Below are 26,270 nucleotides of genomic sequence, written 5' to 3' on the forward strand. Positions count from 1 at the left end.
GTGGGCCACACAGTGAGACCTTCTGTCTCAAAAAGAAAAGAAGAGAAAAGGAAAGAAAAACAGCTAGATGATAGCTGGGCAGGGACACGGGTTGATAGATAGATATAAAGTATATAGATAGGGAGAGAGAGGATGTAAGACTTCTTAAGGACATCAATCAGAAAAAAAAGCAGGAAGCATTTCATGGGATTTGATTTCCAAAATAATCAGAAAAAAAACCCCAAAATTAATAGACCCTTTCACCCACCGGCAATCCAAATTCCTAGACTTCAATCCCCCTCTCTCCTTTCTAAGACTTACTATAGTGTTTTTTTTTTTAAGTTTATTTCTGATCCACAATTTAGCTGTAACGGCACATTTACAGCCCATTTCTGAGAGGCTGGCATCCTCAAAACACCAGAATAACATAAAAACTATTAAACATTTTAGGATGATTCATATTAGAGCACACTACTACTTAATACAGGCCTTCCAACTGGGTTTTCAGAAGTCTTTCTCAATGTGGCCAACAAATATTTAAAGTCTACTTCTGCTGATGACATACCAGTGAACAAATAACTCAGTCTTTGTAAATTTACTCTAGCTAGAGACAGCTAGAGGGTATTTTCCTTGTCTTCTACTGTATGATTAGCTTCTTTCACATTGTTGGGCTACAGGGTTTTATCTATGAAAAGGAGGAACAATTCTTTTTCCTTTTGCCCAACTCAGGGAGGTAGTAAAGACAAATGACCTGACACAGATGAAAAGGCCCTGAGGAGATGAGGTTCAAGATGGCACGTGTCAGAGCTATTATTCTGGAAACTTCTATTCCCACAAGTGTACAAGGTAGGGTATATCTGAATGTTCACCACTGAAGACAAACACAGTTCAATGTCAGGAAAACATAAAGGGGAAAACCACATGAAACAAGGAAAGGTGAGATCTTTATGACAAAACTTTCAACAGCCCTTTCAAATAAAGGATTAGATTTCTTTGTTCCTCATAGACTGGCTAGTCTTCAAACCAGCTCTGATGTTTAGTTTAGTGACTTCACGTGGTAAATACTGACCTCTGGATGACTGGTTATTATGAAAAGGCACGTTCACCAAACTGCAGACCAAACTTACAGCCTGCCAAATTCAGTTTGTACTACTGATCTTGTAAAGTAATTCTGGAAAGCCATGGAAGGGGTGACACTGCCCCCCAAAACACCAATGCTCTCATTACCTGACTTATGACATGGTATAATACCTTAATAATAGCAAAATTATACTAAAATAAATTCTAAATCTTAAAACGAGTTAAATCTCTCTTAAACACACACACACACACACACACACACACACACACACTTGCATGCACACATACAGATTCACATTTGCAAACACTCCCAAATCTCCAATACTAAAACTCAGCTGAGTAGATGTGCTGAATGTAGTTCAGCTTTTGGTAACTTCTCGAATGGTTACTGCTAAGCTATAGGGAATCATTTCAGCACAAGATTCCCTCACATGCTGCTGACAGCCAGGAAGATATTGGTTGCCCAGGATTATACTTCATGGTCAGTTATGTCAAACAGGGAATATAGGCTAAGTCCTCTCCTGACAGCACCATAAATACACCTACTAATAGGTCTTTCCCTGAGTATCTTAAAGTCTTTGGATCACAAACAGGCAGCCGGAACAATACTAAAGCATCTAAGCATCTCACTATGTTTTAGGAGAATATTTCCCTCCCAAGGATAACCATGTTCTAGTTATTCAAAAGTCTTTGACTTTTGGGTTGATTACTTTCTCCATTCCCTCCTCTCCCTGCCAATCCTTGCTTTGCTGCTGCCTATTCTGGAAGCCCTGGCTCAAAGGAGGCTTCAGGATTAACTAGATTCCTTGCCACTGTGGATTTGCCCAGTGGCCCCCTGTCCTGGAGGCAATCAGCAGCTCAAGACCTATTTCTGTAGAAGGCTAAAGAAAAATGTCTGAATCTAAGAGCAGGGAAGTATATCAGCCTATCCTTGTAGTTGATTTTCACAGTGATTCTTTTGAATATTTCCAAAAGACGCTTATAGTGAGTAAATCAGCAAAGGGTATGACAGATATGCTGAAAATACCAGCACCTTACAATCTGGTCATGCAATGGTAAAATTATATCTCTATGGGTTTAGTGTATTAAATTTCAAGGCTGAAAGTACAATACCAACTCTGGAAAATTGAATTGGGGAGCAATAGCTCAATCTTCGGTAGTGAAATCAAAATAAGATTGAAAGCCAAACATGACTCATTTTATAGTTGTTTCTCAGAATTGATTTTCAGTTTGGCTTGATTCTTTTCACCTGCCCATTGTACAAAATTTGATCAGTGTAGTTGCTAGTGTAAGCTACATTTATTTTGTTCACTTGACAAATATTTACCAAGGGCCGTTGTTATGCCAGGTTCCAGGCCAGCAAGAGAGAAATAAAGATAAACCCTAATATCAGAAGTTAATCAAGAAAGCAGGGAACAGAATAAAGCTCACCAGAGCCATGGTCAATGGGCAGCTATTTCAGTTAATGGGCTGAGACGCTCCATACTGCATTCACCTGACTCTTATTACTGTATATTTTTATAATTGGGCCATTATATTGTTAGTTACTATTGCTAAAGGGTGTCGCGGCAGGGAGTAAGGATGCATAATGCATATGGGGAGGGTACTACTGAGTTCTGAAGTATGACTAGATATAGGAGAGGGAAAGGAAGGGAAGGATGTGTTCAATACAGGAATTTCCTCTCATCTAAGGGTTCACTTTCCAGGGTATCCTGTGCCCATGGTCAATCCTAGCATAAAAGTCTCAAAGCCAGGCACTGGTGGCTCATGCCTGTAATCCTAGCTACTCAGGAGGAGATCTAAGGATTTCAGTTCAAAGCCAGCCCGGGCAGGAAAGTCCATGAAACTCTTACCTCCAATAAGAGTTTTCTTCCAGAAAACCGGAAATGGCGCTGTAGCTCAAGTGGTGGAGCGCTAGCCTTGAGCTGAAGAGCTGAGGAATAGTACCAGGCCCAGAGTTCAAGCCCCATGAACAACAACAAAAAAAAAGTCTCAAATAGAACATTCCAGCAATAAACATTAAGTTTTATTTGAATTTATTTTTGTGGTACTAGGGATTGAATCAGGGCCTTGTGCTTGCAAAAATGTTACTTTACTACTTTATGCCAGTGCTAGTCCTTTTGTGTGTATTTGTTAATTTTTCAAGATAGGTCTCACTTCATGCCTGGGGCAGCCTGGATCCTTTGTGGGAATGACAGGTGCATGGCACTACACACAACGCTGAGTTGAGGAACTTCTATGCCCTGGCTGGTCTCAAACCATGATCTCCTGACTCTGCACTACCACATCATAGAGCGTCTCTGTAGACTGCAGGAGAATAGTTACCATTACCTGGGGGACACAGAGGCATGAGCTTTGCACATTTAATTTTTCTTGGTTTTCATATTGTGCCAGGCACTGGTAGCTCATACCTTTAATCCTAGATACTCAGGAATCTGAGGATCTGAGGATTGTGGTTCCAAGTGAGGCCTATAAATAAATAAGAACTCAGTAAGACATTTACGTGCAACTAACCAGCACCGTGTAGAAGTGGAGTTGTGGCTCAAGTGGTAGAGTGCTTGGCCTGGACAAACAGCCAAGCAAGAGCCAAGTTCACATCCCATTACTAGCTCAAAAAGGAAAGAAAAAGTCCTAGCAAGTAACATTTTTTTTTTGTTTGTTTTTACAATAGGAATAAAGTTCTGTGTCAGGTGTCTGATAATAGCAGATCTTTTGCCTTTCTAGAAAAATAGAAATTTCCAACTCTTGCTAAATTTTGACTGTGACTAAAGTGATAAGATATTTTTAGAAGGAAAAATAGCATTACTTTTGTTTTCTCCATGCACGTTTAAAGAGGTAATGTTTAAAGAATATCCCAATTTTTTTTTCTGATTTAAAACAAATCTCAACTTCCTGTTGACACATTGGAAAAGCAGAAAGGGGACACAGCTCAGGGGGAGAATTCTTACTTGCTTACTAGCAAGGCTTTTCCTACATTTGATCCACACATTCACACACACACACACACACACATACACACACACAATTAAGGAAAACATTACTTAGGAAACAAAAGCTTTTTCATAAACTCACTCTCCTCAATGACAGATGTACTATGCTGTACCTTGTTCTATTTCTTCCATTTTATATCGGAAGTAACAAAGTTACCACCCAGCATACTAAGTTCACTGTTCTGTAAGTTGATCCTATTTTTTAAACTGAACACAACAATTTAGAAAGGTTTTCATGTCATGTGAGGAAGAAGAACAGCCATTCTTTATTATAGCTGAACAATACCCTATCGCATGAATGAAGCTGAATTTGTCATTCATCCCAAAGTGCATCTATACAGTGTCTAATTTCATATTCCTAGAATCAGAAACATGAAGGACTTTGTTTTAGAAAAGTTTTACAAATAATTTTTCTATGGGTCTTTTCATATTTCAATGAAAATCCTGCAATCTAGATTCTGGACTCTTTCATTTTCATGGAAATAGCCAAATTGCCCTCCAAAGCTGCTTGAGCTTTTAAACCAGCTTTGAAGCCTCTAGGTTCACACGGTTAAATACAAATAGCATTAGGATTCTAAGGGCCTTATGCAATGTGCCTGTCCCACTAACAGTGGAGAGAGCATGTTTGGGGATGTCAGGCTCCATCTCTCACCCAGTCTACTAATGAAAGGGCGCACCTAATAAGAACAGGGGTAAGAGAGAGGCTAAAAATAAATGTGATCGCTTAGTCTTGCAATAACTCTGTCTTTTAATAGGGTTACTAATGTTTGGCTCACTTGTATTTCCACATTTATTCAAAGTACAAAGAGATGAGTACTTATTAGAAAAAGAAAGTGTGTGTGTGTGTGTGTGTGCGTGTGTGTGTGCAGTGAAGTTGCTTGAGCTGTTGTCTGCACAGTTGATAGGTTGTCCTGTTCTAGGAAGCCTGGGAAAAAAGTCACAGCTAACTTGGCACCAGGTCACTTTCTTTCAACTATCTCTAAAGATGTGGTATTTGAAGACTCTGAGTAGACCTTGGTTTTATGGTAAGGCCATGTCACATGGCAAGTATCCAGGAAGTCCTTCAGCTGTCTCTCTTCTCTGTGTGTGTGTGTGTGTGTGTGTGTGTGTGTGTGTGTGTGTGTGTGTGTGTGTGTGTGTGTGTGTGTGTGTGTGTGTGTGTGTGTGTGTGTGTGTGTGTGTGTGTGTGTGTGTGTGTGTGTGTGTGTGTGTGTGTGTGTGTGTGTGTGTGTGTTATGGGACCTGAACTTTGGACCTGGGCACTTTTGCTCAGCTCTTCAGATCAAGGCTAGCACTCTATCACTTGAACCATAGCACCACCTCTGGCTTTTCTGCTTATGTGATACTGAAGAATCGAACCCAGGTCCTCATGCATGCAAGGCAAGCACTCAACCACTGAGCCACCTTCCCAGCCCCATCTCTGCTTTCTTATTTAATGGTATGAACCATTACACAGAATTTTCAAAAGGATGGTTGGTTAGTCGTCCATTAACATGAAGGCTTGGATGGAGTTTCATACACAGATAAGTTTGATAATTATTGGGTTAAACAAATCAAACCATTTTACTTACTCTAATACCACTAGGGTTTGAACTTAGGGCTTCATGTTCTACCACTTGAGCCATATTCCTAGCCCTGTTATGGGACTTCCTGAATCTATCACTGAATTTAGTGCCATGAAAGTGGTATAACAGTTGCTATTTTTTGGGCTGGGAAGGTGGCTCAGTGGTAGAGCGCTTGCCTTGCATGCCTGAGGCCCTGGGTTCTATTCCTCAGCACCACATAAGCAAAAAGAAAAAAGCCGGAAGTGGAGCTGTGGCTCAAGTGGTAGAGCGCTAGCCTTGAGCTGAAGAGCTGAGGAACAGCGCCCAGGCCCAGAGTTCAGGCCCCACGACTGGACCCCCCCCAAAAAAAAAATTGCTATTTTTTTTCCTCCTCCTTAAAAAAAAAAGTTTGAAAGTGGCACTGTAGCTCACGCGGTAGAGCACTCGCCTTGAGCTGAAGAGCACAGGGACAGCGCCCAAGCCCAGGGTTCAAGCCCCACGACCGACCAAAAAAAAAAAAAAAGTTTGGTATTGTATATACTGTATATACTCTTTGGGGCATTAAAATACTTTGTGATCATGAGATAGGTTCTATACAGCTAAAGTACAGTATTTGTGTGTGTGTGAATGATTATAAAGCCATAATTCTGTTTGTGAGATTTCCCATATTGCAGAATGTTCTCACCTGTTTTTCTGTCATTTTGGGAAAGAGTAAGTGGTAGAATCATGGGAGGCTCAGCCTCTCCAAGGTCTCTGGCATCTTTCAGAAATATCATGTCTTAGAATATGGATGCTTGGGGCTGGGAAGATGGCTCAGTGGTAGAGCGCTTGCCATGTATGCCTGAGGCCCTGGTTCGATTCCTCAGCACCACATAAGCAAAAAGAAAAAACCTAGAAGTGGCGCTGTGGCTCAAGTGGTAGAGTGCTAGCCTTGAGCTGAAGAGCTGAGGGACAGTGCCGAGGCCCAGAGTTCAGGTCCCACGACCGGACCCAACCCCCAAAATATGGATGCTTTACCTTTAAAATAATTATTATATACAAACACACAAGTTTAAAAATCCATAAGCCAGGATTCTTAGACTGTAGGAAGGTGTGTTAAATAGTACAATGATAAGACAAAGTTCCAGGACCTCTGATGAGTATTTTAGGTATGCAGTAATTATTTGAATAAATGAATGGTTTCTGGAGCCTGAATGCCTAGTCTCATGATGTTACTACTGAGTATACAACCTTGGCTGTACATATCAATACCTCCATTTCCCCATATGCCAAAGTAGTAATACTTTGTTATGAGGGTAAAATCTGCTACACTCGTGAGTACTCAGTAGAATAGAGCTATATATTAGTCAACTTTCCACACCTATAACAAAATACCAGAGATCATCAAATAATGAAGAGAAAGGGCTTATTTAAGCTCATGGTTTTGGAGGTTCTTGTCTATGACTGATTGGGCTCGCAGAGTAAAACTACTCTCTTTATGGCCAGGAAAGATGGATGGACTTGTAGAAGAGAGAGAAGAGAGAGAATGAGGAAAGAGAAAAGGAGAAGAGAGAGAAAAGGGAACAGGAGAGAGAGAGAAGGGCACTGGAGAGAGGAAGAGAAGGAGGAAGGGAGAGACAGAGGGAAGGATAGGAGAGGGAAAGAAGGAAGGAGGGAAAGGGAAGGAGGGAAGGAAGAAGAGAGCGAGAGAAGAGAGAGAGAGAATATGTTGGTGTTCCACAATCCCCATTCAAGTACATGCTATAACACACAGGCCTTTGGGAGTCAATCAGGTTCTGCCATTTTCTTCTATTTCCCACCTCTGCAGGAAAGGGAGCTTTTGCTGTGCCTAGTCTCTACCACAGAGCACCTCACCAGTCCCATTTGTTTGTTTCCATTTTGTCTTTTCACCATCATCAGAATTTTGTACACACCAAAAGGAACATGGGGGCCAATGTCAATTCTCTGTTGCGATGATTGATTTGTTGTTGTTGTTGTTGGTCATGGGGCTTAAACTCTGGGCCTGGGCACTGTCCCTGAGCTCTTCAGCTCAAGGCATGTACTCTATCACTTGAGCCACAGAGCTACTTCTTGTTTTCTGGTGGTTAATTGGAGATGAGAGTCTCATGGATTTTCCTGCCTGGGTTGGCTTTGAACCATGATCCTCAGATCTCAGCCTCCTGAGTAGCTAAGATGACAGGTGTGAGCCACTGGTGCCCGGCCCCAATGATTGATATTTTTTTTAAGTGGTGGTAGTAAATGCTGGCCGATCACTAAAATCAGAGATGTACAAGGAAGTCTCTATGAACTGTACACCCCAGCAGGCAGGCCTGCTGTGCTATTCCACGTGCTGTGACAGCAGTTTGACCCCGGTGGACCCCGGCCTGCCGGGTGAGGGCTGCCAGGGCGCCTCTAATGTCAGTTTCGGCATTTCCACATCATCCCCACCTGGCCTAGGTGGTTGTTTGCGAAGGCAAGGTGTGCCCCATGCCTTCTCACCAGGGAAGCTAAACAGGTACATGGGCTGGGGCTCACACGTGAATGACAGCTCTGACAAGAGCCAGGCTCCTCTCAGGATGGCTAGTCACTAGGGACAGTTTCTTCTTTTCCTGTAGATTCTGTTCAAGCAAGAGTGCTAATGCACTCCTCAATTGCGACTGCAGTGGTGCCTTGTCCTGAGGCCTGGCCTAGAGAAGCCCTCTGAGCCCCTGTGTATAAAAGCACCGCAGACTAAGAGCATCGACAGGTAGAGTGATCGCAATGGAGAGAGACGGGGAGCCCAAATTCAAGATGCCACATGCCTCTCCATGGGGCAGGCAATTAACATCCATCAAGATGCAGGGTGTCCGTAGGGATGGTGGCTAATGTCCCTAATCCTAGCTACTCAGGAAGTTGAGATTGGAGAATCACAGTTTAAAGCCAACCTGTGCAGAAAAAAAAAAAATCCAGGATACTCATCTCCTATTGACTAGAAAACAGCTAGACGTGGAGCTATGGCTCAAGTGGTAGAGTGGCAGTCTCAAGCTAAGGGACAGTGCCTAGGCCCTGAGTACAAAAAGAAAAGCAGAAAGAAGATGAAGGAGGGGTATCTGTCTGGTAGGAAGAAGCATGTATAGGTGCTGTAAGAGGAGTTGGACATTTTCTGGAGGTAGGAATGTCCCCCGCAGAGTGTGGGGGGAAGGTCCCCGTTCACTCTCACAGCTAATAGTTGTTCTGAGTCAAGAGCACCAACCGCCATCAATGAGTCACTTTTACCAATCAATAAATCCACCTACGTGTGTTCTACAGCTGAGCTATGTTCTCATAAAACTTATTTACTTCTATGACCATTGTTCAGATTATGTATATATATGTGTGTGTGTGTGTGTGTGTGTGTGTGTGTGTGCATATATATATATATATATATATATATATATATATGGCTATTTTGTTTTGTTTTAATCTGTCATGGGGGTTTGAGCACTGTCCCCAAGCTCTTTCGCTCAAGGCTACCACTTTGAGCTGCAGCTCCACTTCCCAGTTTTAGGTGGTTAATTGGAAATGAGAGTCTCATGGTCTTTCTTGCCAGGGCTAGCTTTGAACCGGTCCTCAGATCTCAGCCTCCTAAGTAGCTAGGACTACAGGCGTGAGCCACTAGCGCCCGGCAGATGATACTCCTTAGATGGAATGTGTATATCTTTAAAAATGACTTAAAAGCTGCCCTAATGAATAGCTGTCTGCCTCTGTTAAGGTTTACCTGATTCTGTAAGATCTGTTGCCTGCTGTCTACATATTAAGTAGATAGGCTATATCAAGTCCTGAGTTCCAAGTACTGAATTAAAAATTTTTTATTAGCACTCATTGTGTCCTATGACACTTATGTAGGATAATAATAAGGTTTTGCAAAATTTGTTTGCCAAAAATTCTATTTCCCCCCCTTTTTGTGCCAGTCCTGAAGCTTGAAGTCAAGATTTGGACACTATCCCTAAGCTTTTTTGTTCAAGATTAGTGCTCTAGCACTTAAACCACTGTTCTACTTCCAGCTTTTTTCCTGATAATTAATTAGAGATCTTAGTCTTACTGACTTTTCTTCCTGGGGCTTGCCTCCAAATGTCAATCATCAGATCTCTGCCTCTTGAGTAGCTAGGATTACAGGTATGAGTCACTAGTGATTGGCATAAATTCTTTTGACACGGGCGCAAGATGTTTCTGCTTAGAAAAGGAGTTCCCCACAACTAACACTCATAAGAAGAAAGAGAAGTTAAAAGCCTTGCTTTTCATTATTTTCTCCAGCCAGAGTTTAGCATACAGAGCTCTAAGAGAAATAGTTATGAGTTAAAAATTTGCCTGCTAACTTTCTTTGCCTAAGCAACAGAGCAAACAAGCAACCAGGAAGCGATTTTGTTGGACCATGGCCTACTACACAATGAAAAATACCACAAGGAGCTATTGTGTTCCCCCTCAGAGGAGAGGATGGCTGGCTGTGGATGATGGAATGTTTTCCTGACTCAGAAAGTGCTGCAGTTGCTCTGACGGAATCATCCATCAACCCTTGGAGTTCAGAGGGAAACCCAGGTCTCAAAAAAGTGGGCTCGAGAGCGGGCCTTAGTGCCTGAGACATTTATTTTCTCCTTAGAATAAGCAACATATTCTGCTTCTGGTGTGGCTAAGATGGAGAGGCAGGGACTGAATCAGTATTTGCTCATCTGAAATTAAAAAAAGAAAATCAAACCTAAAAGATCCAACAAGATATATAAGAGTTTTCAAAACACAGAACAGCTAATCATCCAAGAGAGTGAACCTATGACCTTCCCACCTATGGTTACAAGAAGGTTTAGAAAAAAAAAAAAAAGAAGGTTCTAGACTGTGTGGATGGGAAGACAGAGAGGATCAAAAAGAAAAGATGAAATGAATAGAATTAGTAGAATGTGCAGCACACAGCATCCAACAGAGAAGCTTCAGAGAGAGAACTCTACAGAGAACAGAGAAACTTCAGAGCAGAGCCCTACAGATGTGCAGAAACTTTCCTACCTTGTGCACACAGGCCTTGGCATTCAGGAAGAATAGCTCCACCGTGCTCTTCTCTTTTAGAAAGGATATACTCTCGATGTAAAACCTGGAAGACAGTACAGCAGTTTGCAGCGTCTCATTTATCTTCTTCTCTTGCCATCATTTCATTTCTTCATTCAGAGTATCCCAAAATGGGAGACAATTAATAATTCCTAATAATTAATAGTCCTCCCTCCCTCCATCCCTCCCTCCCTCCTTCCTTCCTTCTTCCTTCCTTCCTTCTTCCTTCCTTCCTTCCTTCCTTCCTTCCTGTGTGGGGCTTCAACTCAGGACTTGGATGTTGTCCTTCAGCTCTTTTGTGCAAGGCTAGCACTTTACCACTTGAGCCACAGCTCTACTTCCAACCTTTTGCTGGTTAATTGGAGATAAGGGTCTCACAGATTTTTCGGGCCCAGGCTGGATATGAATCTTAATCCTCAGATCTTAGTCTCTTGAGTAGCTAGGGTGACAGATGTGAGCCACCAGTGCCTAGCAATAGTGCTTCCTTTTGCATACATTCATTTCCTCCTGGTCTGTACTACTTACCTGCACATAAAAGCTCCTACAGAATTGTGTGTGTGTGTGTGTGTGTGTGTGTGTGTGTGTGTGTGTGTTGAAAGGTGAGTTAGAGGGGCACTCAAAATAGGTTCAGGGATAAGAGAGGTGATTCAAGTGATAGAGTGCTTGTTTAGCAAACACAAGACCATGAGTTCAAATCTTGTGCCACCCAAAAGTACAAAATTACTGAATAATAAAACAAACACAATCCGGGTGCTGGTGGTTCACACCTGTAATCCTTCTCAGGAGGCTGAGATGTGAGGATCGCGATTCAGAGCCGGCTGGGCAGGAACATCTGTGAGACTCTTATCACTAATTAACCACCAGAAAACCAAGTGGCTCAAGTGATAGAGCACTCGCCTTGCATTAAAGTGCTCAGGGACAATACCCAGGCCCATAGTTCAAGACCCATGACCAACAAACAACAACAACATCAGGCACACAACATGCCCATATGAGACATAAATGTATCTATGTGGCTCCTAATCTCGCTTGTTCTAGGAACTCCATAACATCCCACACAGCTTGAACACAGCCTGGGTGAGCTGAGTTAAAAGCAGAAGGCTACTGAGCTAGCAGGCCACAGCTGAACCGGGAGCCCTGCTGGAGGCCTAGTTGTTTCCAGACTAACCCCTCCCCCCCATCTCCTGGGGAGTTTCTGTCAAACCTTCCCAGCTTCCCTTTCTTCCCCCCAGGCAGTGGGGTTTCCCCTGACCTGGAGCCAAGTTCTCAGGAGATGGCTGACTAGGTCTTTCTCATGCAAATCAGGTTCTGTGGAAGGTGCTCTCTCCCTTTTCCCCCTTCCAGGGTTATTTGGCTAGTCCAGCCACTCAAACCACTGGCTACTACCAGCCTCAGACCCTCTCTGGGGTGGGAAGGGGAGGGGGCTGGGTGTGTAGCGACATCTATTTTCCATGTGAGGGTAAAGGCTTTTTCCTCCAATTCTGGCGCCTCAATGAATAATTCATGAATAGACAAAAGGCCGTACGCACACAGCTCGCAACTCTAGCTCCTGCTAGTGAGAGTCAGGGTGCACCAAGCTAGGGCGGGGGACTCTGCACTTCCACAGACTCACCCCAGGGCTGGGGCATTCTTTCTTTTCTCTTTCATTAGCAATGACGTGTTTGGTATGCAAATCCAGCTGATAAGGCCCTGAGAGATTTTATCTCTGACATGAGAAAACCATTTGAAAAATTCCACCCCATTAAATGTTGCACCATTAAGGAGAATTAATCATATGTACATGATTATATAGTATATATAGAAGTAAACATATACATACATTTACTTACAAGGGTTTAATCTAATATATTTATTTTACTTAACAAGGGTCTATCTCAGTGATAAAGAAGATAGTGAAGGTAGTGGAGGGTTAGGTATTGAGAAATATAAAATTTGGGAAGGAAATGAGGAGCTGGGTGAATACAGGCTTTGGAATTAGAAAGATCTAGAAGGTGGAAGGCTACCTCTATCATTTATTAGTAGCTAAGTAACTTGTTACTTGGGCAAGTTACTTAGCTACTAAGATGAGTGTCATAACTGCACTTGAAGAATCGTCATAGGATTTTGGAAGGATTAACTTAGATAATATGTGTAAAAGGCTTAAGAATACTAGCAATTGCTATTCTTTCCCCTCCTGGAATTCCTCTGTGAGATATGAAATGTTATCCTCTTTGTGCCAAAGATCCTTTGCTTACAAAAAGGAGATAAAGATGCTTACCTAGGAGGTCCATAATGAATTTAATTAACACAATTTAAATGAGTTGTGTTATAAATAAGGTACTCAGTGTAATGCATGGTAAATGAAGGAATTCAGCAAGTTCTAACCACTGAGACTCAGAAAACCTTACATTTTATTATAGGTAGGATATGGTGAAATTTGAATTATAGCTGGAGCTTAGAAGGATGCACAGTTTTGCTGAATAAAAAGAAATCCAGGTGGTACAAATATTGCAGATAAACAGCCTTCTCCTTCTCCTTCTTCTTCTTCGTGTAATATACATGTAATTGGCTTTCACCAAGACAGAGCTTATAATCTCCCATCAGTTGAATCTTCTACTCTCACCAGGGACACCAGGACCAAAGACAGTCAGCTGATTCAAAGGCAGCCAACAAGCTGCTGGGAGAAGGTGCTACCCGCCCAGCTGCTTCGCACAGTGGATGATGAATGGGAAACCAATCACGCGTGATCTCTTAGAGAGGTGGAGAGATAGGTCAAGAGGGACTCAGAGGAAACAGAGGGGCACTAAATAGAATCCAAGAGGCAGCAGAGAAAGAGGAGAAGAGTCAAGAAGAGAAACTGGCAGAGCAGAGCAGAGTGGCCAGGCCCTGGTGTTGGTAGATCCCAATGAGGAGGGCCAGAGGACTAGTTGCCGTCTGAACGTTGCAGTGCAATCTGAAGGTGATGGCCGCTCACTGCTTCACTTTCTTGCTTCACCTGTGATTTTTCTTTTTAAATCCCATCCCTGTCCAGGATGACAACATGAGCAGGTGTCCATTAAGAGCCAAAAAGGTTGGCAGCAGGACCCTGGCAAATTTTTTACCAGGCTCACCTTGCATGCTAGTTGAGCAGTGTGCCCAGTGTTCACCATGTTCTTACACTGACCAGCACAATGACCTTGACCTTGGGCAGGGCATACCTGTCCTCTCTACTTCACCGTTGCATCTGTGACGGTAGAGTGATCTACAATCACAGGATGACGTATCATATACCAAGCATGTAGAGAGCAATGTGGAGGAAGCTGGAGGACTCTTAGAAGAGCAAAGTGGATGGCCCCTTGCTCTGCCAGAGTTCCCAGGCAGAGGAGTAGGCCTCTGAGTCTGCTTTCCTTTTTCTTCCTTTTCTCCCTCTCCTTATTTGTTCCTTCTCCTTCTTCTTCTATGTATGGTCTCATCTTGTGGTGCAGGGCTGGCCTTGAATACAGATTCAAGATCCTCTTGCCTCTTAACTGAGATTACAGGCACGTGCCATCGTATGCCTCTTTGCTATTCTCGATGCTTTTTATTTTCCCTTAGATTTCTTTCCCCACTCAATATTTAATGAATACCAGCTACTTGAGAAATGATTTTTAGAAATGGTTGGGTGTGCATCAATAAATATGATAGAATGAACAGACTACTCAATTAATCTAATTATACACGATTAAGTATAATGTACTCATTCATCCAATACTTGCTGAATACATAATAGAAATTAGATACTGAGAAAGGTGGGTGCACCAAGTGAGAGCAAGAAGTCCTCAGTTCAAACCCAAGTACTGACACACACACACACACACACACACACACACACACACACACACACACACACATGTACTGGAAAGTAAATAAGAACCCATTCCACAGACAATAAATCTTCTCCAGCCCACTCAGCTAGGAAATGGAGGAGCCATAAACTCAGACTTCAGTCTATTATAGACTTCTAAGCTTCTATTGCAAGCCAAGATGATGCAATGCCACAATGGTCTGTAACTAGTGCCGTGGGTGCCTACGGCAGGGAGGCAACGAACTCTAGAGAGCAAATATTGCCAAGATGAAATCCACCAGACTAAGCAGCAGAGGAGAGAGGACAACTGAGCTGAGTCTTAAAGAATGCATGAGTTCACCAGTGACAAAGGTAGGGAGGGCCATGCCAGGCAGACAGCCCATCAGCCAGGTGAGTTCTCTTGCTAATCTTTGAGACTGGACAAAACCACATGGGGGTTGCTAGGTGCTCAGCATCAAAGCCAGAGTGTGACTCATCCAACCTTCAACAGATATCTGGGAAGCAGACGCTGGGTCTACCTTGTTTCTGAAGTCTAGGCCTCTGATTGTATCCTAGCTCCAGCAAACAAGTCCCTATCTCATTTCCCACTATCCTCTGGCGATCCACCTTGGAGTTTGCTTCTGCGTAAGTGTCTGATTACAGGCTCTCTGAACCTGCCATCCCTTCTCATGGGATGACCTCTAGTTTACAGGGAGTATGCAGAGTGCAGGTAGTGCTGGAGGACAGAGGCTCTCCAGGCATACCCCTCTATAGGTCCTTGAGTAAAAATAGCCCAGGGCTTCTCAGTGAAAGGAAACACCCCTGACTCATGAAATAAAGACCTACTGTTTCAGTTCTTTTTGCAAAAGGCGCTGTTTCTGTGCTAACTGCTTACTGTGAGCAATCTCACTAAGGTTCAGTTAAGTTGATGCCTTGGGTTAAATCTTCTACAGCTAACCAGGCTCTAGTGGCTCACACCTGTAATCCTAGCTACTCAGGAGGCTTCGATCTGAGGATGAGGATGGTGGTTCAAAGCCAGCCCAGGCAGGAAAGTCTGGGAGACTCTTATCTCCACTTTATGACCAGAAAACCAGAAGTGGAGGGGTGCAGAAGCCTTTGTTATTTATAATATACAAATAGCTAAGATGCCTTGAGCATCTCCATGACATGTTTTACATGTGAGCCTTCAACAGCTTCTCAAAGTAGATGAGTACCATCACCAGTTCTAGTTTTACAGCTAAGCCAAAAGCCACATGGCTAAGCAGACAAGCTGGGATGTGAATCAAAAGCTCTGGCTCCCGTTGGTTGGGTGGGGGGTGTTAGCAATGTTGAAGACCTGTTCGGGTTTTCTTGACCAGGGAGTGTTACTAACGTGGTGAGCAGCGTCCAGGCATGCTGCTAAGCCCCTGACATCAAGGCCACAGGCATAGCTCCTGGCCATAGCAATGCTCTGGTCCCCTAGCTTGAAGCACCGCCCTAACAGCCAAGCTCTGTTGTGCTGTAGTATCTCTTTACTCCTCATATTGCTAATTCCCATCTGTCATCCCTCCCCGACTGAGACCTCCCCCATGGACGTAACTATTCATGGCACGTTTCCTAATGTGGTGGAAGTGCTATGCCCACCCCCGCAAAGACAGGCTAGAGGCGTATCATAGCAGAGTTCCACAAACAATTTCTGATATTCCAGCAAGAAGCACAGTGAGGAACGAGTCCTGTGAGAAAGTGGGATCAGGCCAGGTGCTGGTGGCTCTCACCTGTAATCCTAGCTACTCAGGAGGCTGAGATCTGAAGGTTCAAAGCCAGCCCAGGCAGGAAAGTCCAATGAGACTCTTATCCCCACGTAACCACCAGCAAACTAGAAGTGGCGCTGTGGCTCAAAGTGGTAGAGCATTGGGCAGAAAAGCTCAGGGACAGTGCCCAGGCCCTGAGTTCAAGCCACACAAGCAACAGAAAGAAAGAAAGAAAGAAAGGAAGAAAGAAAGAAGGAAGGAAGGAAGGAAGGAAGGAAGGAAAGAGAAAGAGGAAAGAAGAAAGGAAGAAAGAGAGGAAAGACAGAGAGAGAGAGGCAAAGGAAGGAAGAAAGTAAGGAAGGGAGGGAGGGAGGGAGGGAGGGAGGGAGGGAACTCTCCTGACCGTTAGGGTGATGGGTTCTCATGGGTGATGACCACTCACAGACCCCCCCCCCCCGCCCCCACCCTAGATTGAGCCATGGCTGCAGTTCCTGAGACACTGTGCATACAGATGGGAGTATGGCAGGCGGGTAAGGCCCTGGCTGACTCAGGCCCCATCCTGTCAGGCAGCCTCTGAGTGGCCTGAGTAGGAGGAATGGGTTATTTCTCTGGGCTTTTAAATCACATTCCTTCCTGGAAAGATGAACTTCTCTGTCTTCTTCTTATTGTAAATCAACTAAGATTCGAGGGCTTTAAAATAACTCATGCTTTCCCGTTGCAGGCATGTGATGGCTTCTTGCTTTTATGATTCTTCATAGTTGCATTAAAAGAAGATTTACTCCACTAATATGTTCGTTGCAGGGGGAAAAAGAGAAGCAAAAAAAAAAGAAAAAAAGAAAGAAAACTGGTTCCTACCATCATTCTACTCAGAGATTCATTCCTGTTAGCATTTGAAACATTTTTTTCCCCTCTGATTTCAAATATTTGACCCCAGGTTCTCATGAGGGGTGTATTATTATTTCACATAGGAGAAACAGCTTCCACACGAACAACTCTTCATTAAATTCTTTACATGGTGCTTGTGTTTGGTTCTCTTAAGAAAAATAATGGGGGCTGGAAAGGTGGCTCAGTGGTAGAGCGCTTGCCTTGCATGCATGAGGCCCTGGTTTGATTCCTCAGCACCACATAAGCAAAAAAGAAAAAAGCTGGAAGTGGCGCTGTGGCTCAAGTGGTAGAGCGCTAGCCTTGAGCTGAAGAGCTGAGGGACAGCGCCCAGGCCCAGAGTTCAGACCCCACAACCAGACCCCCCCCCAAAAAAAAGAATAAAAAAGAAAATAATGGTAAAGAGAGGGGAGAATCATGGAAGAGGTGAACGATAGACGTGCACTCTACTCACAAATGACAGGTGGAATTGAAGCCCCTTTGTACAACTACTTAAAAATAATGAGCAAAATTTTTTATTTTTTATTTTTTTTATTTTTTGGTCCGGTCATGGGGCCTGAACTCTGGGCCTGGGCGCTGTCCCTCAGTTCTTCGGCTCAAGGCTAGCACTCTACCACTTGAGCCACAGCGCCACTTCCGACTTTTTTCTTATGTGGTGCTGAGGAATCGAACCCAGGGCCTCAGGCATGCAAGGCAAGCGCTCTACCACTGAGCCACCTTCCCAGCCCCATGAGCAAAATTTTTTAAAAAAGGAAAAATGGTGGAATGAGGCCTTATTAGTTGTAATCATGACGTTTCTTTGAGTTAAAAGTCTATTCTCTCTCTGTTTTCTTTCCCTCTCTCTCTCTCTCTCTGTTTTTGTTTGTTTGATTATTTAGACAGGGGCTCATTAGGTAATCCAGGCTGGACTTGAACTTAAAGCTCATGATATCTTGCCTCAGGCTTCAAGGCTGGGATGTAGAAGTTGGATATACTCAGGCCCAAGTCAAAGTCACTGTTCAGGTCTACTGTTGCATCTAGCCAGGCCAGGGATGGATGAAAAGACCATCACCAAGCTTTCAAAGGCTTCTCACTTAGAGAGCAATGCTGGCAAAAACGCAGCAATCTTCTCTCATATTTATTTTTTACTAGAATCTTCCATTAAGGTGGCGACACCTCAGCACCGAGTGTCACAGTGTTTTAGGGGTACCCCTGGGAGGACAGCTACAGTTCAGGAACACAGAAATATGCCCTGGTGTGAGGAAGAAATGGAGGGAGAAGGGAGACCCTTAAGAAGACTTAGGGGAAAGAAAGGCGGAGCTGCTGGGGGCTGGAGCTGGGTAGTACCAGCCCAAGCCACCCTTGGTTGCCCTCCTGGCGGGAATGGGAGTGTTTCCAGTGGGGTCAGGCCAAGTCCCGGGCACTCCTAAGTGCCTGTTTGCTTCCTCACTATCAGGCTTTAAAAATGCTCACATCTGGGCTGCATTACCAAAGAGGCCCATGTGTTTGGTGAAGATAATTCAGAGTTGTGAGACAGCCAACTCCCCCGGCCTGGAGCAGTCCCTAGAAATACAGGGGAGGTGCAGACACCCACAGACGCGAAGAACTGGCTAAATAAATGAACACACACGAGTACATTATTGCCTTTATGCACAGATAGCCCTCACACGGATGTATCTTGGAGATTTTGTAATGGGGTGGGGGAGGCAGAGCTCATGCCAAGGTTGTAATAGGGAAGGCCACGGCTTCATCTTCAAGGATTTTTCCCCGTCCACTGTATAGAAGGTGCTTGTGTTTCAGAGCTGGAGTCTATATCATGGGACAAACCACACACTTATTTACCTCTTAGAGCAGTAGGAGATGGAGCTCAGAACTGTCAACTACTCAGGCTGGTACCTGTCACCGTTGGTCTACATTGAACTGGAGAGCAAACAGCTTAAGAGCAAGCTGTAGGGTACTTTTCTTTTGCATAATACATAAGGCATTATTTAGTGTCCCCTGCTCTCAACTGGCTGAGACCCCTTGCCTATCTCCAGTGACTGAGGAGGGTTTAAGACTCAGTATGGTCCACTCTACTCATTTGTGCTGTCTGTCCATCTATCTATGTATCATCTAAGCTATCTCTCTCTCTCTCTCTCTCTCTCTCTCTCTCTTTTTTGCCAGTACTGGGGCTTGAACTCAGGGATTGCGTGCTGTCCCCTGGATTTTTCACTCAAGCCTGGCCCTCGACCACTGTGAGTCATAGCTCTACTTCTGCTTTTTTGGTAGTTAGTTGGAGATAAGAGTCTTCCAGGCTTTCCTGCCCTGGCTGGCTTCAAACCGAAACCTCCTATCTCAGACTCTTTAAGTAGTTATGTTTGCAGGTGAGCCTGCAAATGCGGTGCCTGGCTCATTTTTGATTGTCTTAAACTCCCTTATCCCAGTCTGACCCTCCTGAGTGTTGGAATTACAGGCGTGTGCCACCATGCTTGGCCTTTGCTAATTTATTTTCCTGGACAATTTTAACAGCTTCCTGACTAGTCTTACAGTTGCTCCCACCCATTGCCCATTCCACGCTGTCCTCAATGCTGATGTCAGAACGAGTCTGCTTCAAGTGGCAATCTGATGATTACTCTCTCCATCCCCAAACCCACAGGCCCTAGTGCTCTACAGTCCAACCCCATACCACTACACCTCTCTCGTACAGATGTTCTCCAGACACATGGCTGTCCCAGAACCGGTGCACCTGCTGGGTCCTCCACCTGGAATCAACATCCCTAGAGACCAGCAGAGCTCCCTGCTCACCTCCTAGTCTTTGATCAATGTCAGCTTCTCTAGCAAGATTTCTGGGACCACTCTACTTAAAATGCCACTGAGGAAAGTACTTCTTTCCTCAGAATCTTCCCTGTGGCACCTTACCTGTTTATTTCAAGTCAGAGACCTCTGCACAGACTATAATCAAGATGGGATTCTGTCACTGCCTCTCACCACTGCAGTTTCCCCAACTTCTAGCAGGGGATCAGGCATCTGATAATAGATAACTGGATAAACGGAAAGGACTGGAGCTGATCTGGTTGTCCTGGGCTGACAGTGAGACTGAGACTTTGGCCTGCTTCCCTGCTGGGCTGGGACAATGTAGAGATGTGCATGCCTGGTAAGGAATGAAAAGGAGAAGCAAGGTTCCCAAGGTGGCTTAGTGGTAGAGTGCTTGCCTAGCGTGCGTAAAGCGCTGGGTTCGATTCCACATAAACAGAAAATGCTGGAAGTGGTGCTGTGGCTCAAGTGGTAGAGTGTTAGCCTTGAGCAAAAGAAGCTCAGGGACAGAAAGGGAGAAGTGATTCTTCAGGGCTTGTGTAACTTGTTTCAGACATTTTCTCAGCTTTTATAGATATACATATAGACATACAAAGCACATCAACTTGCCAGGTGCTGGTGGCTCACGCCTGTAATCTTAGCTGCTCAGGAGGCTAAGATCTGAGGATCACAGTTCAAAGCCATCCTGGGCTGGAAAGTCTAGGAGATTCTCACCTCTCAGTAAACATCAAAAAACAAAATAGCCCCCCCGCCCCCCCCCCCAACAACCAAAAACAAAACCAACTAACCTCAAAACCCAAACAAACAAACAAAAACAACCTGGAAGTGGAGTTGTGGCTCAAGTGGTAAAAACCTTGAGAACCAAAGCTCAGGGACAGCCCCTGTTAGGTTTTTAAAAAGAGGTAGCCAAGTAAGAACAGCACCACACACGTGGTATTCAGGTAAGGGGTAGGTTTATTCAGTAGACCTGCTGGGACCAGGCAAGGTTGGCCCTCCACATGGCTGGGAAAGGCCTGGGAAAGAGCGAGAGCTGGGAAAGAGAGAGGAAAGAGAAAGAAAAGAGCTAGAAAAGAGCAGAGAGAGCGCGTCTGGGCCTGGGCTAGGCCTTATCTAGGGTATGGGCAGAGAAAGGTGTGGCCACATCAAATTCAGAGGTGACCTCAGCAGATGCAGATGACCTCTTCCAGGTGTGTCAGTTGCCTAGGTAACTCAGGTACTGGGTGGAGACTTTGCTGCGAGGAGGGTGGAGTCTGCTAGCCATCCAGGAGCGGACCTTACACACACACACACACACACACACACACACACACACACACACACACACACACACACACACACACACACACACACACACACACACACACACACACACACACACACACACACACACACACACACACACACACACACACACACACACACACACACACACACACACCCCAAACCAACTCAGGGGTGCATATCCTTGCACTGTGTGACCGCGGCAAAGAATCCTTTCTCATTGTGCAGTAAGTGACCACACACCTTGGTGTCCACAGGGAGATAGATGGCTACACGTGACCCTTGCACAGGGAAATATGGCAAGGGAGGCGGTGACCCCATTTAAGGTAAGACCTCAAGGCCCTTAGACCAAACTCAAGACAGCTCTACCACAGGACACGTTTGTGGCTCTTCTGTCAACCCAGGCACCCCAGAGGGCTGTGGGTCGGTGGTGTTTCCTGAGCTAGAGGAACCACCAGCAATTCTGTTTCTCCAAGTCAGCAGTGTGACCAGGGACTTCACGGGTATGTGACAACTCCACTCAACGTCCACTCGCTGACCCCATCAGACCACTCAGTTCTTTGGTGCACGCTTTTGCTTTATCAGTTCTTTCATTTAATTGGAGTAACAACCACTGCTTAATTGAAATAATAAAGACTATAATGACCTCACTATCCAGTTGGGAGGAGGAATTAAGTGAATAATTACAAAAACAACACAAAAACTGATAAGGGTTTCAAACAGGCAAGTAGTTCAGGGATCCTGCCAGCGAGGTGCTCTGAGCAGGACGGGTGGAGGAGAAGCCACAGCCCCTGGAATTCCTGGAACCTGCTGGAAAGAGGGAGGGGCCCTGGGAATGCCTAAGGCTGGGTTCTATCCTCTGGTATTTTCAAGACTCAAGACAGACCAGACAGCAGATTGCAGATTTCAGAATTAAAAAGCTACAAAACACAAATATAAGCAAAACAAAATCCAAACTGACAGTACTCAACATTTTATTTGCCAAGAAAAGAGCAGCAGCTCACAATCAATCAATCTCTGTATACGTGTACATACATATATATATATATATATGTATATACACATACACACATAATTTAAGAAAGGTGGCTCTCACATGTTTGGATTTCATGGAAGAGTCTCAGTTAGAGAAAAGAAAGATACCCATAAAAGCCCAGAAAGAAAAAAAAAAAAATCTAGATTTTTACCACTTTCTCCACCCAACAATTAACATGACCTCAGATCACAGGACCATTCTTCAGCTGATCTAGCTTTATAAAAATAAATGACATCTATGAGACACCTGTTGTGAAAAATGGGGCTTGAACTCAGGGCCTTGAGCTCCCCCTTGGCTATTTTTGTTCAAGGCTGGCTCTCTACAACTTGAGCCACAGCTCTACTTCCAGCTTTGGGGTAGTTAATTGAAGATAAAAGTTACATGGATTTTTCTGCCCAAGTTTGCTTGAAACTATGACCCTCAGTTCTTAGCCTCCTGAGAAGCTAGGATTACAGGTATGAGCTACCAGTATTTGTGTTCGCCGATGTTAAGAATCCTTTGGTTTTAGACGAAGGAAACAGAACTCTCACATGAGGAGTTCTTAGCACAATTGTTAATATTTTGTATGTGAGTTACTTCTTCTAGCATTCTATTTATCCTAGATTACTAATAACTAATAGTAAGTTTCCATGCTGGGCAGACTGAGAAATCACTGATTGAGTCACACATATTCACTTCAGGGCAGAGCTAACTGGCTCCCCATCAGAGCTCAGAGCCTAAGTCAGGGAATGCTTGCATTGTGCTAAGATCTCTGAGCTGTTAGGATAACACTTTCCCCAAGCATTTGTTTACACTCTCTCTTCCCTTCCAATGAAGAAAATGTGCAAACTCCATTATCCCAAGTCTCTAACAAAGCATTCTTCCAATATAAAATGTCATAACAAATGTTTATTAAATTTCAAACAGTAAGCTGAGTATGCTGAATAAGGAACAGGCTTATATACTAAAATGTACTGCTCAGATATTTCAGCCTTAAATTGATATACAAGGCGTTAAGAAATTAAAGTTTCAATCCTTCATCTTCAAAGAAAATAGCTCCATACGGTATCTATGGTAACTGGGATCTAGACAGTAGAGTCTTTCACATGATAATGTTTAGACAGATCTCCTTCCTCCCTCCTCCTCCTCCTCCTCCTCCTCCATTCCTGGGGCTTGAACTCAGGACCTAGGTGCTGTCCCTGAGCCTCTTTGTGCTCAAGGCTAGTAATCTACCACTGGCACCTTGTTTCTCCTCTTTCTTAATTCTCCTTCTCTCTCCATACTTCTCTCTCTCTCTCTCTTTCTCTCTCTCTTTCCCCTCTCTTTCTGATCATTAGACTTGTAAAAAAGAAAATGCCACCCAAACTAAAACCAAAGAAAACGATGGGAATGCCAGTACTGGTACACACCTGACTTCGAAGGACAAAGTGGCTGGGCCAGGCTTCTTGGGCAAATCATGGTCAAGAACGCGGTGATCTAGCTGGAGCCAGTTCTGCTGACCTCTGTGGGAGCGAAGCAAAGCACAGGTTAAACCAGAAGGTTCAGTAAGGCACAGTGCAGGTGAAGCTCTGGGGGGGGGGGGGGGGGGGAGAGGAGGGCAACCCAGGGCAGCCTGGGGAAGGGAGGGGGCATGACGCCCCCCCACTAACCTGGGCCTATCTCTGCTAAGATGCACCTTGAAATTTCTTTCTTTCTTTCTTTCTTTTTTTTTTTTTTTTGTCGGTCGTGGGGCTTGAACTCTGGGCCTGGGCACTGTCCCTAAGCTCTTCAGTTCAAGGCGAGCGCTCTACCACTTGAGCTATAGCGCCACTTCCGGTTTTCTGGTGGTTTATTGGAGATAGGAGTCTCACGGTCTCTCCTGCCCGGGCTGGCTTTGAAACGCGATCCTCAGATCTCAGCCTCCTGAGTAGCTAGAATTATAGGTGTGAGCCACCAGCGCCCGGTTCACCTTGCAATTTCCATTTCCGGGAGTTCATGAAGGGAAGCTGTACCTTTGTAAAATGATCTATATATAAAGCTTTTCGCTATGATCTGTAAAAGCATAAAGCATAGAAATATCCCAAATGTTGTTCTGTGGGTACTACCAAAATAAATTTAAAATGGGACAGAAATATACAACAGTCATAAGATAGCCTAGAGAATGTACTTCAAAGTACTTTGGATAATTCATAACCTGCAATGTTAAATTTTTTAAAAAGTAAATTATAAGCCAGGTGCCAGTGGCTCATGCCTCTAATCCTAGCTACTCAGGAGGCTGAGATCTGAGGATTATGACTTGAAGCCAGCCCAGGCAGAAAAGTCCCCATGAGATTCTTATCACCAATTAACCATTCAAAAACCAGAATTGGTGCTGTGGCTCAAGTGGTAGAGTGCTAGCCTTGAGCACAAAAAAGCTCATGGACAGTGTCCAGACCCTGAGTTCATGCCCCACAAGCAACAACAACAAAACAAACAAAAAAGGTATAGTATATTGCCTCTGTGTATGTGTATGTGTGTGTGTGTGCATATGCTGGCCCTAGAGCTTGAAGTTAGCCTGGGCACTGTTCCTAAGCTTTCTGACTCAAGGCTGGTGCTCTACCATTTGAGTGACAGCTTTTGGTGGTTAATTGAAGATAAGAGTCTCACAGGCTTTACTGCCAGGGCTGGCTTTGAATAAAACTTCTCAGGTCTCAGCCTCCTAAGTAAATAAGATTACCAGCGTGAGTGAGCCAGTGGTGCCCAGCTGCTATTTTTTAATTAGAGAAAAGAACTGACATTTATGTTTAGGTATGTATAAGAAAGATCCGAGAGGATAAACAAGACACTGATAACACTGAGTTGGGATGTTAAAAAACAAACTAGGCGCAGTGGTTCACACCTGTAATCTCAGTGACTCAGGAGACCGAGATGGGGAAGACTGAGGCCAGGCTGGGCTAAAGTTCACAAGACTCCACATCAACAGAAAAAGTTGGGCATAGTGACATGTGCCTGTCATTCCAGCTACAATGGAAAGTGTAATATAGGAGGATCGTGGTCCCTGTTGGTTGGAGCAAAGAATGCAACACTATCTTAAGAATATCACTTTGGAAAGCAGTATGGAGGTTCCTCAAAAGACTCCACATAGAGCTCCCCTATGACCCAGCAATCCCACTTTTGGGCATTTACCCAAATGTTTACAAACAAGACCACACTAGAGCTACCAGCACAACTATGTTTATTGCAGCATTATTTACTATAGCTAAGATATGGAACCAACCCAGATGCCCCTCAGTAGATGAATGGATCAAGAAAATGTGGTATATATACACAATGGAATTCTATGCCTCCATCAGAAAGAATGACATTGCCCCATTTGTTAGGAAATGGAAAGGCTTGGAAAAAATTATATTAAGTGAAGTAAGCCAGGCCCAAAGAAACATAGGTCCCATGGTTTCCCTTATTTGCGATAACTAGTATCTGTCTGAGTCAAGCAGAAAAGGTCAGATAAGTTGATGTTAGGGAAATGAACCCTAAGATATGTATTCAAATGTTTCTTTTTCTTTCATGCAATTGTTTCTAACACATTTATAAGATTATTTCTTTGTTGCTTTGTATGTCCCTCCCCCACAGCATAACCCCTGTCACTGTATTTGATGTCCGTATAATTTTTGGAGGGGAAGGGGAAAAACAAGTTGTTTAAATATTAGGGATACAGGTGGACCCATTGCAACAATGAGATGTACAATGTTAAAAAACGGGAACTTTACAACTTTGGTGCAGGGTGGGGGGGAGGGGGGATGGGATGGGATGGGAAGGGGAAACAATGCTTGATAAGAAATGTACTCATTACCTTGCCCATGTAACTGTACAGTATTTTCACAATAAACAAAAGAATATCAGAGCAAAGAGGGCTGGAGGTGTGCCTCAAGCAACAGAGTACCCGCCTCGTAAGTGCAAAGCCTTTAATCTAAAACAAACAAACGAGGCAACATTAGATTAATATTTAAATTCATGTCCAATATGAAATGTGAAATATTTTAGTCAGAAAAGTAGTGCAATGAAATGGTTTATGAATGTATAACACAGATAACCATACTAGAAGGTACAGGGTCAAATGCTGTCTGGGTGTTATTTCTTGGGCCCACAGTAAAGACTTAACAAAATTTAAGTGTTGTCTCCTCTAGAGCCTCATTAAATTCATGGGTACAAACTGTTCTGTCTAGAATTTGA

General features: G+C 44.0%; 1 protein-coding gene across 5 annotated transcripts in view; it reads right to left on the minus strand.

Annotated features, from left to right (window-relative positions):
- Positions 1–26,270, minus strand: part of Frmd4b (FERM domain containing 4B) — a 188,875-nt gene that overhangs the window by 75,446 nt on the left and 87,159 nt on the right. For all 5 annotated transcript variants that reach the window (XM_042679986.1, XM_042679982.1, XM_042679981.1 and 2 more), the window contains exons 4-5: positions 23,492–23,584; positions 10,583–10,667 (exon numbers count right to left, since the gene is read on the minus strand). In XM_042679986.1, coding sequence (XP_042535920.1) covers positions 10,583–10,667; positions 23,492–23,584 — 178 coding nt within the window. The remainder of the gene's footprint in view (positions 1–10,582; positions 10,668–23,491; positions 23,585–26,270) is intronic.

Source organism: Dipodomys spectabilis, unplaced genomic scaffold (genome assembly GCF_019054845.1).
Source record: "Dipodomys spectabilis isolate Male_0828 unplaced genomic scaffold, ASM1905484v1 ptg000054l, whole genome shotgun sequence".
NCBI lineage: Eukaryota > Metazoa > Chordata > Mammalia > Rodentia > Heteromyidae > Dipodomys > Dipodomys spectabilis.